This window comes from Lactuca sativa, chromosome 7 (assembly GCF_002870075.4).
Source record: "Lactuca sativa cultivar Salinas chromosome 7, Lsat_Salinas_v11, whole genome shotgun sequence".
Taxonomy (NCBI): domain Eukaryota; kingdom Viridiplantae; phylum Streptophyta; class Magnoliopsida; order Asterales; family Asteraceae; genus Lactuca; species Lactuca sativa.
In genome coordinates, this window is record NC_056629.2 from 12,267,995 (window position 1) to 12,285,654 (window position 17,660).

The window sequence follows — 17,660 nt, forward strand, 5'->3', positions numbered from 1 at the left end:
GCCATAGATATTGCGTCATCCTGAGTTTAGACATTCCTCTTGTTTAGTTCAGCCTTAGCCCAATCACGCAACCCATCTTTGAAGTAGAACAAGGCATCCCTATCCGACAGATCTTCTATTTCTAGCATGATAGTTGTAAATTCTTTGATGTAGTCAACAATAGTACCTCCTTGGCGTAACCGTCTCAACTCACCCATGGCTTATTCAGTGGCATTGTATGGGACAAAGTGTTTCCTCAGTTTAATTTTGAACTGTTCCCATGTGTTAATGTTGTAAGTTCCCTTCTCACGTTCAGTATACTTCCTCCTCCACCAGAGTTGGGCATATTCTCGCAGGAACGCCAGAATATTTCTGATTTTTGCAGCATCATCAACTACACCACTTGCGTCAAAATATTGCTCTAGTCCGAATAGAAAGTTTTCGACCGTGGTAGCATTCCGGTTTCCTATGTAAACATCAGGTTTGGCGACTTTGATGCTAGGGCTAGGGACATGGCTCCCGAGTTTCCCTAACATAAGGGGTCGCTTCTTGATTTCCCGCTTTAAAGTCTCCATCTCTTTGCGTATGGACCGGATTTCATCTCCAACAATATTCTTATGGGCTAGCAACTCCTCTGAGATGGCGCCTAGTTCTTGCTTGACCTCGGTGGTCGCGTGATCGATCAATGTTTTGGCTGGTTGGGACATAATAGCGTTTTCCCTCGTCAAGGCATCAATCAGTCCATACAAGTCGTTGATTTGAACCTACATGCCTTCAATAGATGATTCCACATTCTGGACACAATTTTCAAAAGCTTCCCTAGAGCTGATGGGTGGCACAGGAGGGGTCTAGACTTGCTTTGAGATTTTGATATCTTAGCCTTCGTTTTTTCGGCTTCTCTTACATGGTCATCCACATTATCGGGCGTAATAACAGATTCTTGCTTGCCATCGTGTTGCAACATTTGGGGAAGTACCTAGGATAATCCTTTGCTCTGATACCACATGTCACGGGGTCGATTTCAGACCCGTGCGACCTTGGCAATCCTGCTGTTAAGGAAGGCCAAGTAAGTCGAATATATAACGAGAGGTTACTAAGCAACACTTGCAGATTAGAACCGGGAACTTTATATTAGATTGCAGAGAAAATTCGTGCATACAAATGAGGGGGAGGAGAGCCCTTTTTATAGGTTCTCCTGGAATACAAAGAGTCATGAACGGGTTGCCTGAATTTGGGTTGTAACACTAGGGTAGCCTTATCAGTTGGACTTTTAGGAACCTGGTGGCTGGACCAGGTGTGAGACTGGCAGTCTCAGCGGTGGTTTGGGGATTTTATATCCCGGTTTAGTGAATGGTTGCCGTGGATCAGAAGATTTTGGGTGAATTGAAAATGTAATCCTCTGATCTCAGGTTATGAGTTATGTACCGAGTTGGCTTAAGGTTGAGACTCGCGTTGGGAACCGTTAGTGTTTATGTGTAAGATCTTTATTTCAGCAAGATATGATATAAGGAATCTGTATGTCAATGGCATTAGCTGAAGGGTTCAGGGTCAAATGGATGTTTTCAGTTCTGATGGTAGAAAAGCTTGTGATTGTGCTTTGGAATGGTTCTACCAATGTGTAGGTTTGGCAAGTTATGGGGTTTCAGAATTATAACAGCAGCATATTGGTTTGGCAGTTATGGAATCAGTGACTTGTTCAGCGCTAGAATGTTTAACTCCCATATTGCCTCTTGTTGCTTATTATGTTCATGGATTCCTTAACTTCAGGATGAGTCTTTTACTCGAAGGATTATCTAATCCCTTTTATCAAGTTAAAAGTTTTGCGGCAGTAGCGAATGGTCGGTGATTCTGTTTTCTAGTGTTAACATCAAGGTAATCAGAAGTTGGATGATCAGTTTGGAATACAAAGTGTGTTATGACTAAAATCCTTATGGATCGAATAGATATTGAACAAGTATAATATGAACACGAAGTAAAGTAAGAACACAAGATGAATCAACAAGGTGCCGAATGATTAAAAGACACAACCTCATAAGAATTCTAATAAAGAATTGCTACTGTAGAGGTGTGCTAGGGTTACAATCAAAGTGATCAGATCGATATTAACTATGGTGCATGCATGCACTATTAATAATCTAACCCTAATTAATGACACAGCATGGACATGCCCAATATCGAATACAAAAGGACTAATTAAATAAGCCCAATGACGCGATACATAACACCTTACAATCTCCCCCTTTGCGTCAATTGAGTCGAGAGATGCTTCACTGCTGTGTCTTCTTAACCGTCTTGAAGATCTTGGGAATCACAGCGATCAAAGCCCTGCAAAATAGGATATACCAGCGAATCATGTCATTGAAATTCCTCTTTACAGCATTGTCGTTTAAGGTGCACATGTTGACAATCTCCAGAATATGTTCAAGGTAGCTTGTGGAGAAAAGGTGTTTATTAGGCAGAGCGAAAAGATATTTTTGAAAAACACCAGGAACATCAGTTCCTCGTTGAAACATCACATTTAAATGAGCTGTATCGGTCTTTCCCATGCTCATTTCGTTCATGTCGCTCGCTTTCCCGATTGGATTCACAGTTGGCTTTCGCTTCATTACTTTAGCAATCTCTACATCTAACTTCGCCACCTCATATATATACGAAGCCAACATTCACTTCAAATGAGCAATAATGGGTTCCTATTTTTCTTCTTCAGTCAAAAGAAGATTCAACAACAAGATCCAATCATGTGGATTAAGGTTGGGCAGATCTGCAAGCGTGAACTCGTGTAAAGAGTTATCAGATCCGTGTATCGCTTTGAATTTTGCATTCACGAAGCTTCCAGTTGCGATTGGCCCTGTGACCTTGACTATAGTTAGTTTATGAAGACTCCAAGTCTGGTACTGAGGTTTTCCATAAGTAAGATAGAAGTCAATCAAGGCTTTATTTACTTTTGCGTCTGGTGAGGGAACATTTGCAATGGAATCAAAGCAGTGAAAAATGAAAGCCCTTTTCGTTATTGGCATGTCAAACTGATTATCCCTCGTGTTGGTCAGATTGAATGAAGTCATCGGCTCCAACCACTGAACGCTGGGAAATTCAAAAGCTTCATACATTAACTTCTCCAAAGTCCACGATGGAAATAGAGTTTTCTTTCATTCCAACGCGTCATGAACTTCTTTCTCTTTTTGTTATTTTTCCTCGAGTTCTCTCGCAATGCGATCACTTTCATTAAGCTCATGTTCCCTTGACTTTCGTTTCAACTGATCCTCTTCACTTTCGTCTTCTTCATCATCAACGCCCACTTGATCTTTTCCTTTAGAACCCGAAGCTACATTAACCCTCAGTTTGTTTTTCTTTGATTTCTTTCCTCATGCCTTAGCAGTTTTCTCTTCTCCCCCTTGTTTCGGAAGGACATGGTCCTTAGGAACACCTTCAAGCCTGTTTAAAAGAGCAAAGATAGGACGAAGCTTATCAGCTAAGTGCCTGCGAATGGTGATCGTCAGAGTGGAATCATGCGCTTCAATTAGATTAGACAGCAAAGAATTGACGTCGCTGATACATGACTTCATAACCGCTCGTTCAGACTTAAGCTCATCGATTTCAGACTTCGCTTGCTTGAGCTTGATTGATTGAGCACGAAGTTGAGTAGTTCTAAGAGCGAGCTCATCCATGATTTTGCTTTCTACAGCCAAATCATCTTCAAATTTGGTGAGCCTTGTAGAAACCAAGGAGTGAAAAGCAGTATTATCGTCAGAGATATTGGAGTGAAGCTTTTCCAGTTTCTCACGTTTAGACCTCAGTGAAGTGTTGAGCTTTGAAATGGCCTAATTTGCCTTGACAATATTACCTTCAACAATATTATTGAGATATGTTATGAACACTTTCGGTTCTGAGATTAGTTTATCGACTTTTTCGGTCGCTTGCTGGTTTAAGAGGGTGGAATCTTCAACTACTTTGTTCGCTTTATCAAGTTTCGCTGCATGCTCTTTGACCAAAGAGTTGAACAAACTCTTAACTGTGCCTTTAGAATAAGCATTACTTGAAGAAGCAGCGGCAGGTGCGAAAAGAGAATCAAGCTTAGTGTTCAGCTCTTTAAGATGCCTTTGAGTGAGAGGAGCATCATCATCACCGTCTTCTTGAATGGAGAAAGGACTATAATGGAACGTATCAAAGTCCGATCCATCATTAGCAAGATGGTCTTCAGAATACAGGAGGTGTGGTAGTAGAAGTGACAAAACCTGAAGTCTTTGCCCCTGCATTAGATGCGTTGACATTGATGAGAGGTTCGCCTATGGTTGTCGTTGTAGTGGTTTCAGTGTAGATAGGTGGTGGCTGAGATGAAATTGGGGTTGATTTTGTAGTGACAGGTGGTGGACAAGGTGCGATTGTAATTGGAGAGTAGTGTGAGTAGGAGAAGGAGGTGGAGTTGGAACAAAATCTTTTAAAGGTACCTCTTGTTGTGGAGAAGTGGAGGCGAATCACCATGAAGTGAACCCTCAGATTGTGAATCTTCACTTTCACTTTCAGCCTCGTCTAAGGAGCGTTGCATCTCAGAAGTAAGCTCCCTATGTAACATCCCCCTCTGACACGTATCACAATATTGTCCGCTTTGGGCCACTCGGCACGAGGACTTCCCAGGGGGTCACCCATCCTGGTACTACTCCCGCTCGAGCACGCTTAACTGCAGAGTTCTTATGGGATCTGCTACCCTCACGGCTTTAAAACGCGTTGTGATAGGGAAGGTATCCACATCCCTTATAAGGAATGCTTAGTTCTCCTTCCCAGCCGATGTGGGATCAGATCTAACCCAATTAATTGTAACGCCCATAGATCCGAGCTAGTCAATTTAGAGGCAATAGGGGTCGAAAACGACTTTTCGACAAAAGATTATTAAGAATAAGTAATCTTAACCAAGTTGTAGAATATGCCACAAGGTTTCCGTCCATATAAAGAACGCCGAAATCCGAGTTATAACGAAGAAGTTATGACCCGTCGAAGTTTCGCGACGGAACCGGCACGGCACTGGGAAGCGTAAATAGTGAATTTACGATAAAGCGAGATTTAGCCTTAGCAATCTAAACAAAAGTCGTAGAATATGTTAAACTAAGAACATCGATAAAAAGAAAGCCCAAATCTGACTTTGTATGAAGAAGTTATGATTTTTCGAAGTTTCGGACTATCAGTGTACAGCCCGAAATTCGAATATTAGATCGAGCGGTTTTTAGCCGACACGACCTGAACGAGAATCGAAGATCTCGTTAAGATTAGCGTAACGAGAAAAAGATGGGCGAAAACGGACATCAGATGAAGAAGTTATGAGGATTTAATGGACCAATCCTGTCCCGGCCTGTTGATAATATAAAATTTAAAAATCGAGCCAAAATTAGCAAGCAAAGTCTAAACGAAAGTTGTAGAGTACGTTCCCACCTTCGCGTGGATATAAAGAACGTCAAAAACGGAGCTCGTATGCGAAAGTTACGATTTTTAGAAGTCGAGAGTGAAATTTGCGAAGACTGTTGCTAAATCGATGACGTGACAACACCACAACCGTCCGATGATGGTCTCAGAAGTCGCTTCGGATTGCGACACGCCACCCTCGCATTACGCCCAGCGTCCGAGCTCGGGTACGCGTCGCGTACACCTTTTACTCCTCGGTCCAGCTTGAGCCATGTCTCCCCACCGAAGCTTCGACATTTGGCAGTCTTATCCGACGAACGTGCAACGTACAACCTTCGGTACACCCAGCGTAGACCAAAGGCTCGCACTTTAAAAGGCAGCGAAGGCTGCCGACTTTCTTGCACATTTTCCACTCTCTCTCTAGATTACTTTCTCTCTCTAAAGCTCTAAACCATCCCTAAGCCCTAGTTAAACCCCTTAGCTCCCGAGGGAAGCCCCGAGGCTTCTGGAGTCCCGAGAAAAAGAGCCTTTCGGTTTCGAAACGCTGCTCCAATTAAGTTCCGGTTTTCGATAAAATTCGCTGTAAGTGTGCTACGCTTACGCAATTTTTAATATAGCTTTCAAATAATTATATGAATGTTATTAGGTCCTTAAAATAATTATTTGGACTATTATTATGAATTATATTGAGTGTTATTCAACACTTATATGATAATAATAATAGTCAGGCTATTAATTTGTCGCGGTTATTGTTAGACTAAACCCTAGTGGTATTGGTACTAGGTTTTATCGAAGGAAAATTGTTTTAAGAGTATCGAAGCGCTGTCCGAGTGCTGAGTCACCACCTACTCAGGTGAGTGCATGGTCCCTTTCATCTTACACATAGATATGAAGTATTTTATATAAACTACGTGCTATGTGTGCTTGTTTTCTAGAATAGTTGCTGTCTATGCTGGATGAACGTTTTATACATGTTTTAAAGGATTTAAACTGTATACGTATTTTATATATACGAATATGTTGGGTATGAGATGGGTAGATGAATGATGAGAGATAGAAGATGATGTGAGTATACATTGGCAGCTATAGACTTAGTGCCTATGGGACGAACACCGGTAGCTATGGACTTAGTATTAGTTAGACGCTGGTAGCTATGGATTTAGTACCTGTTAGGAATTGGTAGCTATGGACTTAGTACCTATTAAACACTGGTAGCTATGGATTTAGTACCCGATGAGTAGAATATAGCAGCTATGGAATTAGTGCTTTACGAACGAACATTGACAGCTATGGATTTAGTGCTAGTCCTATAACCCTGGAAGTAAGGGACTTCGGAATAAACGAATGCAGGATAGATGACTCTTAGGTTAAAACCTTAAGAGTAAAGAAGATAATGGGGATGGGTAATTGGGTTGATTGTTTGATTGTTTAAACATAATAATTATATTATTGTGGGTTGAAAACCCTATGTACTCACCAGGTTTTCCAACCTGACCCACTCAGTTTATTTATATCACAGGTGACGATATGAAGTGACATTACACTGAGAGATTTAAAGAGATGTAGATCACTAGTGTAAATAATTGTAAGTTCTGTTTATGCTTATGTTTCTGTATTAACGATGACATCCCAAACGTTTTAAAATGAAATAAATACGTTTCTTCGAAAATATTTTATTAACGTATTTATCATGTTTTTCTGGGAACAAATTCCGCAACATTTTTGTTAAAAGAAGTACTCTGATTTTTATAAAGCATAAACAAAATCGGTCTTTTCTGGCCGTGAAAATGGGGATGTCATACCCTAGGACCCGAAACAGGTTGCTTCTTGTACTCAATGATAATTTTGCTAGCCCCAGAAACACACCTGTACATAGTCTCCGAAATAGACCCCACAAATAAAAACTTTGAATTATCAACAATGATAATATTCGTAGTGTGGAAGGTGGCAATCGATGACATTAATGAGTCTGCCATCACCAGAACATTGAGCTTTTCCATTGCCCGCTGCACCACAATCGTCTAGAAACGAGCGCAAGAGATCTCGCTGTGTCGAGACGAAGAATTCATACTCTGCACCAATTGTGCCCAAAGAGCGGACCCATAATCGAGGTTAATCCCATGGTAGAGGCCTTAGAGGATTGTCATGAATGATTTGCTAGCACAGTCTTGAAAAGAAGAGTAAATAGACCATTCCATTGGGGTGGAAGACATGACTTCTCTAACTGGGTGATAGTGGTGAGAAGATCAGTATACCCCATTTGGTAAAACATGTCGAAGATCTGGGTAATAGAAATAGACTCCAGATTCACCATTGAATCGACATAGGTTAGCCATAAAAGAGAGAAAAACCTAGTCTTTGAGAACGAGTGTTTCTTATCAAGAACTTCAAAGATGATCTTTTCATCCTCCTTGGCATACTTTGCAGATGAGAAGGCCTTCGACAACAGTGACATTGGAACACATTCAACCTTGGTTAAGGCAATAACCAAAGGTGAGTACTTCAAGCACTCGACAATGGGAAGCATGTACACATCATATTTGAATGGAGCCAAGTCGAGGATCAAGTTTTGGTTGGGCTTGATGGTGAGGAAAGAGGACTGAGCAGTGTGTTCTTGAACAGATGATGAATCGGCCATTGTTACAGGTTCGTGAAGTAGAAGATGAACCATTAGAGAAATCGCCTTTAGGTTTCTTGAGAGTATTGAGAGTGGTAAAGAGAATGTAACATCCGGATTTCCATGTATTATATTTTATCATTTTATTTTTGAGAAAAAGAGAGGGACTCGTCGAGTTGAGTCGTAGACTCGTCGAGTAGGACCGCAACTGCTGACTGGATTAATGAACGGACTCGACGAGTCGGAAAGAGTGGACTCGACGAGTCCGCGCTGTGGATTGAAACCCTAATTCTCAGGGTCTGTGCCCTATTTAAAGGCCTTTATGGCCTCCATTTGTGGCTACCTGTCTAGAGAGAGTACCCCATTAAGAGCTTGAGCGAGTGGATAGAGAGATAAGGCCATATTGATTGATTTTGGTGTGTTCTATCATAGGAGAAGTTGTTCCAAGCAAGAGGAGGTCAGGGGAGCTGTGGATCCAGAGTTTCAGGCCTAGATCTACACTATTGATGTACCAAATCGAGTTCCCTTTTCTGTTTAGGGATTAATATCTATGATCTAGGGTTTTCTATACCCCTTTTTGAGGTTGTTATGTTGATTTCATGGTCCCTTGTGGTGTGGGACTTCGGATCTGGATCCATAGAGGTCCAGAGAGCTTTCCCGAATCGGCTTTATGTTGGTTTAAGGAAGAAAAGAGTCTAGATTGCCATTTTAGAAGCCTTTGGCCAAAGATAGCCTTGTACACATTGTATGCGGGTCAAGTTTCGACCTTTACATTGTTTTTGGTCGTAGGGGAAGCCAGATCTATAGCTTAGGAAAGCGGATCAGACCTCAGGAGGTCATTTTAGTGTTGACATGGGAGTAACTCGTCGAGTTCATAAGTGGACTCGACGAGTCGAGTCGGGTTGCCCCACGATTTGCGACCTGTTATGACCCGTTGAGTGAAGGGTTGACTCAGCGAGTCGAGTGAGGACCAGTGGCAATGAGGACACGCATGTACTCGCCGAGTCACGCGAGTGCACTCGACGAGCCGGGTCAAAGTTTGACCGTTGACTTTTGTTGACTTTTAGGGTTTAGTCAGTGTTTGGACTTATGAGCGATTAGAGGGGTAGAATGGTCTTTTACCCTTCTTAGAGAACTTATAGAGAGGGGTTAGCCTAGCCTTTAGAAGTTGTATTAATTAGGCGGAGGCTAGTGCAGTATTTCAGAGATCGAGGTTTACCGAGTTACCCGAGGTGAGTCTTCTCATTATACTTTACCTAGAGTGGTAATTAGAGTTATGTGATAGAGTATATTGTATGCTATGTGTTATCTATGTGATTCTGTGCTATATGTGATTCAGAGTTTACAGAGTTAGGACCGGAAGGTCCACAGAGTTAGGGCCAGAGGGTCCATAGAGTTATGAGACTGGATGGTCCCACTAAGACACTTTGACCAGAGGGTTATATAGAGTTATAGCCTCGAGTGGCTAATATGTGTTGTATGTGGTATTTTGGGGAACTCACTAAGCATTTATGCTTTCAATGTTTGGTGTTATGTGTTTCAGTTACCAGTGAGGATTGCGGGAAGGCGCCGGCATGATCAATACACACATGGGGAGTTTTTATATGTTATGATCTTAGGTTGTGATATATGGATTGATATGTGAAACAATGAGATTTTATAATGTTTATGAATGGAAATATGTTTTTAAAATGTGAAAAATTGTTTGAAAATTTTTGGGTGTTACAAGTTGGTATCAGAGCCTTGGTTTGAGGGATTTGGGTGCACCTTCGGGTGTATCTGAACTCAAACTGAGGATTTGAGGGATTTTCAAATGAAAATCACAAATTTTTTCTCAAAGAGTAAAGTGTTTTTGAAAGAGCAGAGCAGAGTAGTGTGTACGATCAGCCAGCGCCCGAACGGTGATTTGCCAAAATACACTTACATTATGAGTTATGAGATATGTTAAGATATGATATGCATGCTAGAGTAGGCTAGGTATTCTTATTAGGACTAGAGTGGCCTGATTTGTGATGCCTTAGCCTAAGGGTTTTGCTGCTAGGAGATGCTTGAGAGTGAGTTGGTAGCAACGAGGAACTTATGAGAGATCTGCTAGAGAGTAGTTTATGCATGGAGAGAGTAGAGTACTTGGAACTTGGGATCCTAGGAGGAGGACTTGGGGTGAATACTGATGCGGTGTGGACAATAGTATTGGGCCCGTACTACCGAAGGCAACGGATTAGTATGCAACCCAAGTAAGAATCCTTAGGGTACTTGGGATCGAGTAGGAATGGGATATTGAGTGTGTGTACACTCGAGCGAGTATCTAATATTTTGTGTTGTATTTCAGAGATACATCATGGTTGGGATACGCCACACACCCGAGAGCAGTGGTTTTAGCGATGAGGAGATCCGCAAATTGATTCACGAGGAGGTGGCTGCTGCCATCCGAGCTGAGATACCAGAGATGTTTGGGTCTATCAAGACCACCCTGATCGAGACTTTTGACGAGCGTTATGCTACTCTTACTGATGCTGCTATTGCTGCGGCCACCGCAACCGTTGCTGCTGCGAGGCCACAGGGGGGGTGACTCGTTGCTGTACTGAGAGTTCAGCAACACGCAGCCACCAGAGTTTGATGGGCCGCAGGACCCGGTCATTGTGATGAGATGGATTTCTAATATTGTGGGATGCTTCTATACGTGTTCTTGTCCGGAGCATCTGAGAGTTCGGTTCGCGCTGAACCAGCTTCGCTTGGGGGCGAAGGACTGGTGGAAGTTTGTGACAACGCACTACTCTTCTGCAGAGCTTGAGCGGTGACCTGGGAGAGGTTCACCGCTATGTTTCGTGATGAGTACGTTCCCCCGGTGGAAAGGGAACGTTTGGCCCAGGAGTTCTTGACCCTCAAGCAGGGTACCGAGTCTGTTACAGTGAAGGGTAGTTTGGATCATAGGAAGGATCCAGTTCAACATTTACTTCTTCAAATTCTTATTGAATGTCCGAATCATCATTCATATTATAATTCTCCCCCTCGAATGATGAAACAATTTTAACATCAAGTTCAAAATTCTCCCCCTCTAGTGAACTTTCGTGGGTCATGGATGGAGTTGGGTTCTCCTCCTGGAAAGGCGAATAAGGTTTAGAGAATGAAGACGAACTCTCCCCCTTCAATGGTGTGCTATCTTGTGGAGGTTCGTGTGGACTCTGATATTCGGTTTCCACTTCTTCTAAAGCATCATCAATTATCTTTTTCAGTTCGTCTACTTTCTTATTAGCTGCTTTTGTTTCAGAGGTGACGACTTTCTTTGGCTAATCAAAGAGTAGCATGTACTGTTCATACATATTGGAGAGTGGAACAGTAACTTGACCTGTCTTAGGAAAGATTTCCTCCAAATGACCTTCGCTTGATGGGATTTTCTTCATGTAATTGTCGTCAAACGTGACATAATAGGTTTCTTCTATTTTCTTTGAGCGTTTATTTAGAACCCTATATGCCTTGGAGTTTAGCGAATATCCCAAAAAGATACCTTGATCAGCTTTCACATCAAATTTGTTTTGGTTTTATTTGGAATTAAAGATGAAACACCTGGAACCAAAGACATGGAAAAACTTGACGTTAGGTTTATGATTATTAATAATTTCATATGGAGTAAGAAAGAATCGCTTATTTACGAGGGATCTATTTTGGGTAAAACAAGCAGTTGCAATGGCATTGGACCAGAAATACCGAGGTAGACAAGCAAAACCGAGCATGGTTCGTGCAACTCCATATAGGGAACGGTTTCGCCGTTCAACTACACCATTCTCTTGTGGAGTATAGGGAGCATAGAAGTTGTGTATTACACCATTTTCAGCTAGAAATTCTTCAAACTCTTTGTTTTTGAATTCCAGCCCATTGTCGCTTCTAACATTATGAACCAGCTTTCACAGTTGAATCTCCACTTGCTTTATAAAGTTCTTGAGCTTGGGAGTTGCATCAGATTTCTGTCTAAGAAAATACACCCAGGTGAAACGAGAAAAATCATCAACAATTACAAGAATATACTTACTACCACCGACACGTTCGATTGCAGAAGGTCCACAAAGATTGATGTGTAGAAGTTCAAGAGGTTCAATGATTTTCGTGTTTACAAGAATTGGATGACTTTTTTGACTTTGCTTCCCCATTTCGCATACGGCGCATAGATGATCCTTATCAAACTTTAAGAGAGGAAGCCCTCGCACATGATCACCAAGAACAAGCTTGTTGATGTATTTGAATTTGAGGTGCGAAAGTCTTCTGTGCCATAGGCAGCTATCGTCTAAGTGAGATTTGGTTAGTAGGCATATAGTAGGCTTCCCTCGTATTGGATTTAAGTTCAACAGATACATTTCGCCTTTTCGCTGCGACTTCAACAGAACTACTTTCGTTTCCTTTTCTATTATTTATGATCTTTCTTCATTAAAGGATACCTTCAAGCCAGTCCCCACAACTAATTGTGAAACACTAATTAGGTTGTGTTGCAATCCTTCCACATACGCCACCTTTCGGATTGAAAAATCTCCATTTGTAATCATCCCATAGCCTTTAATTGTTCCAAAGAAGTTATTCCCATATTTTACACATCCACCATCTTTGAGAGCCCGAAACTCTCTCAGCTCTTCCTTCCTTCCTGTCATGTGACATGAGCAGCTACTATCAATGTACCATTCATTGTCGAATTGCTCGTCACTTATAACCAGCAAAAATTAAGCAGATTTAGGAACCTAAAGTTGCTTGGGTCCTTGTGAGCCTTTTATGAAAAACGGAAAAGTAATCGAGTGATCAACCATATAAGTTCATTTAATCAAGGTGGTTTCATCCTTTTTCTTTATTGTGAAAACTTTTATTTTCGTCTTATCTTGTTTTTGATTAATTTGATTTGATGAGATCTTTGTTATCTTTCCTAGGGTTAGTTGTCGACTTTTTAGTTTGAACTTGAGAACCTGAGTTCAACTTTCCCTTTCCTTTGACATCCTTGATTGAAGCTTTCATTGGTTGAGAATGTTCAAACTTGGGTTTCTCAATGAACTTCTTAGAAGATGATGATTTGTGAGCGAAACTCCCCTTTTGTTTTTAGAGACCACACGAATGACAATGTGAACACTGTTTGGGATTCGCTTGCGAACTTGCTTTCGCTTTTTGATTGGAAGCTTTTTCTTTGCGAATGCAGTTAGAGTTTTGGGATTGCCAAAACTCCTTCCTTTCGTTGAGATTCTTCTGATATCTCCGATTCCTCTGACATTTTTGTTCTGCAAGTTGCTTAAAGGATTTGTGAATATTCACTTTTGGTTTCGCTTTACTTGCTTGAGTTTCGTTCTTTACTGTCGGAGATTTGCTTGTCTTCTTTGTGAGTTCGCTTTGAACTTCCTTGGTACCACTTGGGCTACCCTTTTCAAATGCTGAACGATTGTTCAGTGGTTCTGCAACATATCGACCTTTAACTCTCCAGGAGGTTCTTTCAGATAAACCCTTCGTTTCGTCTGCATTATCAATTGGTGCAGACCAGAAGAATTCGAACATCTTTGTTGTCTTCATTAATGATGGACGTTAGTTCGATGGTTTGATTTTTGTCTAGTCCACCAGTGGCAAACACTTGATTTGGTACAGTTTGGACTTTTGGAAAAACAGTTGCTTTCGCTTTTAGTGTTTTTGGTTGATTTTGAGAAATACGAGTAAATTCAACTGAATTTTCAGAAATCAGATCTTTTACAGGTAGAGGTCCGTTTTTAACAAATTCGGAACAGTCAACATCATCTTCCACATATATTTCACTCATGTCACTGTCCTCATCGAATTCAGATGTACTTTCAACATTGATTTTGTTTTCTGAACTCAACTTAGAACTCAATGATTCAAATTTCTATACGGTTTCGGTCTTTATTTTCAACCTCTCATTCTCATCAATTAAGTTTTTCAGCATGTCCTTGTGGTCTTTGGACTTAATAAAGGATTCAATTTTATCGAGACCAATTTTATAAGCATCAGAGGTTTCATTTAAAGAGAAGATAGATTCACATTTGTAACACTCAACATCAATCTCATCTTCCTTTAATTCAAGGAAAGTAAAGACCCTTTTGTGAATCTTTTTCCCAATTTAACAATCTAAATGCAACTGAGTAATATAGAATAAACACGTTTAGCAATTAAACAAAAAATATTTCTTTGTTTCAAAAGCGTTAAATTATCACACTGCAAATAAATATGTTCGTCCCTAAATCTAGACAACTCTGAATCTTTCTTTTCTATCCAAATCCTTCGCTCCTCCCTCTTGGATGCTATCCTGCTGATTTGATCAGTTAGGTTAGAATTCTCCAGACGAGTTTGTTTTAATCTACCACTTATACTAGAAAAGATAAATTTTACATCATTTAATTCTGTTTCATAATTAGATATGAGTATTTTAAGAGATTCGAGAATAGAATTTACCTTCTTGATCAGTTGATCACATTCATTGATCTGCTTACAGACTGGTTTCGCCGCAAAGCACTTATCATCTCTTCTCTCCTTTGTTTCCTCATATCCACCATCAGTTGTGTAGCCTCTCATCTGTGACACGTCATTGGTTACCATCAGACAACTTCCAGTGAACGATGAGCCATCTTCTTTCGCAACAAATGCCCTGCCATCTGTGGGCTTGCAAACTTCCTCATCCTCTGAATCAGTAGACCATATCTCTACTCCTCCAAACTCATTCTCAGTTGTACAATTAAAGCAGACATTGAGTTATCATTAGACTTCTTCTTCTTGATCTCTTCCAGCTTACGCAAGTGGTAAGCCTCATTATCCTCTCTTTCTTTCTTCTTATTCAGCCTCTCAGCATGCACTCCTTGGCCAAATGATTTTTGCCATGACAATAGTTACAATCATAGCCTGAGTCACCAACCAGCTTGATTTCCTTCTTCTCTTCTTCCTTTTGAGGAGAGCTTTTGTTCTCCTCTTTCGATTTCTCAGAGCTGTAACTTCCCTGCCAATTTCTATTCTTAGTGGTAGGGAATTTCTTTCTTGCAAACCGCTTGGGGTTTGAAACCATTAAAGCATATTTTTCGCTCGTCAAATCATTATCAGAGAGATCGGTCTCTGGTTCTTCCTCTGCAACACTCTTGCCCTTCGAAATGAGAGCAAAGGACCCCATTCCAAACACAACTTTCGTTTCTTTCGTCACTACACTTTCATGTGACTTAAGAATGCCAACAAGTTTGGCCAATGAATAACTCTTGAACTGTTTGTGTGCTTTAACAGTTGAGACTATTGCTATCCATTCAGGTCTAAGACCATTCATGAATGTGACCTTCTTGTTAATCACCTTTCGTTCTATTCCATGCTTAATCATCTTACTGAGAAGATGATTGTATCGGTTGGACGTCTGGCTAAGATTCTCTTCTGGCTTTTGTTTGAAGTCACCAAACTCCGAAAGCATGAATGTTTGGGTGGAATGTTCGAGATCAGCATCTGTGGAATAAAGCTCTTTAAGTCTGTCTCAAATATCTTTCGCATTGTCACAAGAACTCACCAAGCGGAATGTATCAGACTGTAGAGCAAACCTTATAACCCTCATTGCTTTGATATTGCTGATAAGTTTGTCTTTCTCATCCTGAGGAACCTCCTTCATATCAATGAGCAACTGGTTGTATTCCTTTTGAGTTTTATTGGTTCTTTTGGTTTCAGAGTGACAAAAAGGACCCAAAGTAATAGCTTCCTAGATCAAATATCCATTATCTTCTGAGCCAAGAACATAGTCTTCAAAATGAAGATCCCATACTTCATACTCGTTAGGATATAGAATCAGAATCTTGTGGTTGATCCTATGCTGTTTGAGATGTTGATTGGGTTGGTTTGAAAATCTTCGTGCAACATGTTGACTTGATTTTCGGTACCTGTTAAGAATCAGACTTGTAAGATTGTATTAGCGTAATATCAAGATCATGGAGTAGCGTCAAAAAAGTAATGACGGCTCCAACAGATTCGATAACAGCGGAAACCCTAATGATTTCTTCAAACAGAAGAGATGGGTATGATTTACATAGTCTCCTGCTCTGATACCAATTGTTAAGACTGAAATCCTTATAAAACGAATATATTCTAAACAAGTATAATATGAACACGAAGTAAAGTAAGAACACATGATGAATCAACAAGGTGCCGAATGATTAAAAGACACAACCTCAGAAGAACTCTAATAAAGAATTGCTATTGTAGAGGTGTGCTAGGGTTACAATCAAAGTGATCAAATCGATACTAACTATGGTGTATGCATGCACTATTAATACTCTAACCCTAATTAATGACATGACATGGATAGTCCCAATACCGAATACAAAAGGACCAACTAAATAAGCCCAATGACGCAATACATAACACCTTACAAAGTGGGCTTGAATTAGCAGTGGTTCAATATGGGTTGTCTGCCGGGGAGTCAAAAAAGTTATAAGATTTTAGATTTCGGTCAGAGTAGAAATGGTTATTCTTCAGGGGTTAATTTAAGTTGAGTAAGGATCCGTTCGTCGTCAAGATTTGGGAGCCCTGCTAAGGCAGGGTTCGGTTGCATTTTTTTGGAAGACTATTTTAATCCCGGGGTTGCTTATGCGGTCCGTATTGGAGTTATGGTCGGTTTGTTCAAGCTGTCATGCATACTTGGGATGGTAAGGAATGATTTCGAGGACGAAATCTAATTTAAGTGGTGGCAAGTTGTAACACCCGATTCAAAGTACTTTTCAATTTAGACCCTTTTTATGTTAAAATTTTGGCATTTTTTTTCCAAACTCCATGCGTTTGGCATAGAACGCTAGGCGTTCAAATGTCAGGCGTTTTATGATGGACGCCAAACGTTTCCATGTAGAGACAAAACCCTAATTTTTAGGGTTTTCACCCTATGTAAAGAAGATTATGGACTCAAAACCCTTTACCACTCCAGCCTCTATCCTCATTTCGAAAACCCTAGGTGTGTATGAGAGTTTGAAGCCTTGTGCATCTTTTTGGTATCATTTTAGTGTTCTTGATAAGAGAAGGAAGATCTTTGGAGTATTGTGGTTGTTCTCTAGCTTGTGGATCTGGACTCTTGACATCTTGGAGCATCATTTTGTGGTATAAAGTTATGAACTTGATCATCATATCTCGAGATCTTGTTTATGTTAGAAGTTTATGCTTATTAGCCCCATTGTCTTGGTCTTTTTGGGTAGGAGCTACCTTAGACCAAAAGAGTTGTCCTTTTGGTCGTTTTAGGGTAGATTAAGTGATAAAATTGTGATCTTGGACCTTCTTTTCACTCCATGCAAGTTTTGAGGTGTCTTAACGGGTTAAGGAGTCAGAGTTTTAGCTTTTGGGCTCAGTGTAACCATGCATGGCCATAAAGTTTGCAACTTTCTGGCTTTAGACGTTCTTTTAGCTATGGATCTAAAGTTTGGACTTGATATATTAAGCCATTAAGTCATTGGTTTGGACGTTGGTGTACAACGAGCAAATGAAAAATGTTTGCATGTGAACGCTCGACGTTCAAATGCCGGGTGTCATATGGAGGAACGCCATACATTATGTGCAGAAGTCTAATGGGTCGATTTTGGGCCTTGGGCGATTAGGGGTATTTGGCTTAGTCTAGTTGGGCTTGTATAAAAAGGGCAAAATGGTCTCTTGCCCTTATCTTGATAAGGAATGGACTAGACCATGGTTTTGAGTTAAA

At 40.7% G+C, this 17,660-nt stretch overlaps 1 protein-coding gene across 1 annotated transcript; it reads right to left on the reverse strand.

Annotated features, from left to right (window-relative positions):
- Window positions 1-12,390: 12,390 nt before the first annotated feature.
- LOC128127195 (uncharacterized) lies at window positions 12,391-15,596 on the reverse strand. The gene is made up of 8 exons (XM_052765619.1): window positions 15,529-15,596; window positions 14,871-15,459; window positions 14,414-14,680; window positions 13,876-14,069; window positions 13,491-13,767; window positions 13,114-13,236; window positions 12,931-13,051; window positions 12,391-12,617 (listed from the first exon to the last, which is right to left on the reverse strand). Exons 1-8 carry the CDS (start codon window positions 15,594-15,596, stop codon window positions 12,391-12,393), a joined length of 1,866 nt encoding a protein of 621 aa, XP_052621579.1.
- Between the last annotated feature and the right edge of the window lie 2,064 nt (window positions 15,597-17,660).

Bases quoted from the DNA above. Each gene is read 5' to 3' on its own strand.
- LOC128127195 (XM_052765619.1), bottom strand. From the start codon at position 15,596: ATGAAGGAGGTTCCTCAGGATGAGAAAGACAAACTTATCAGCAATATC. The intron at 15,460-15,528 runs GTTTGCTCTACA...TATTTGAGACAG, and splicing joins AAAGCAATGAGGGTTATAAG to ACTTAAAGAGCTTTATTCCA. The intron at 14,070-14,413 runs GTAAATTCTATT...ATTGGGAAAAAG, and splicing joins GTGATCAACTGATCAAGAAG to ATTCACAAAAGGGTCTTTAC.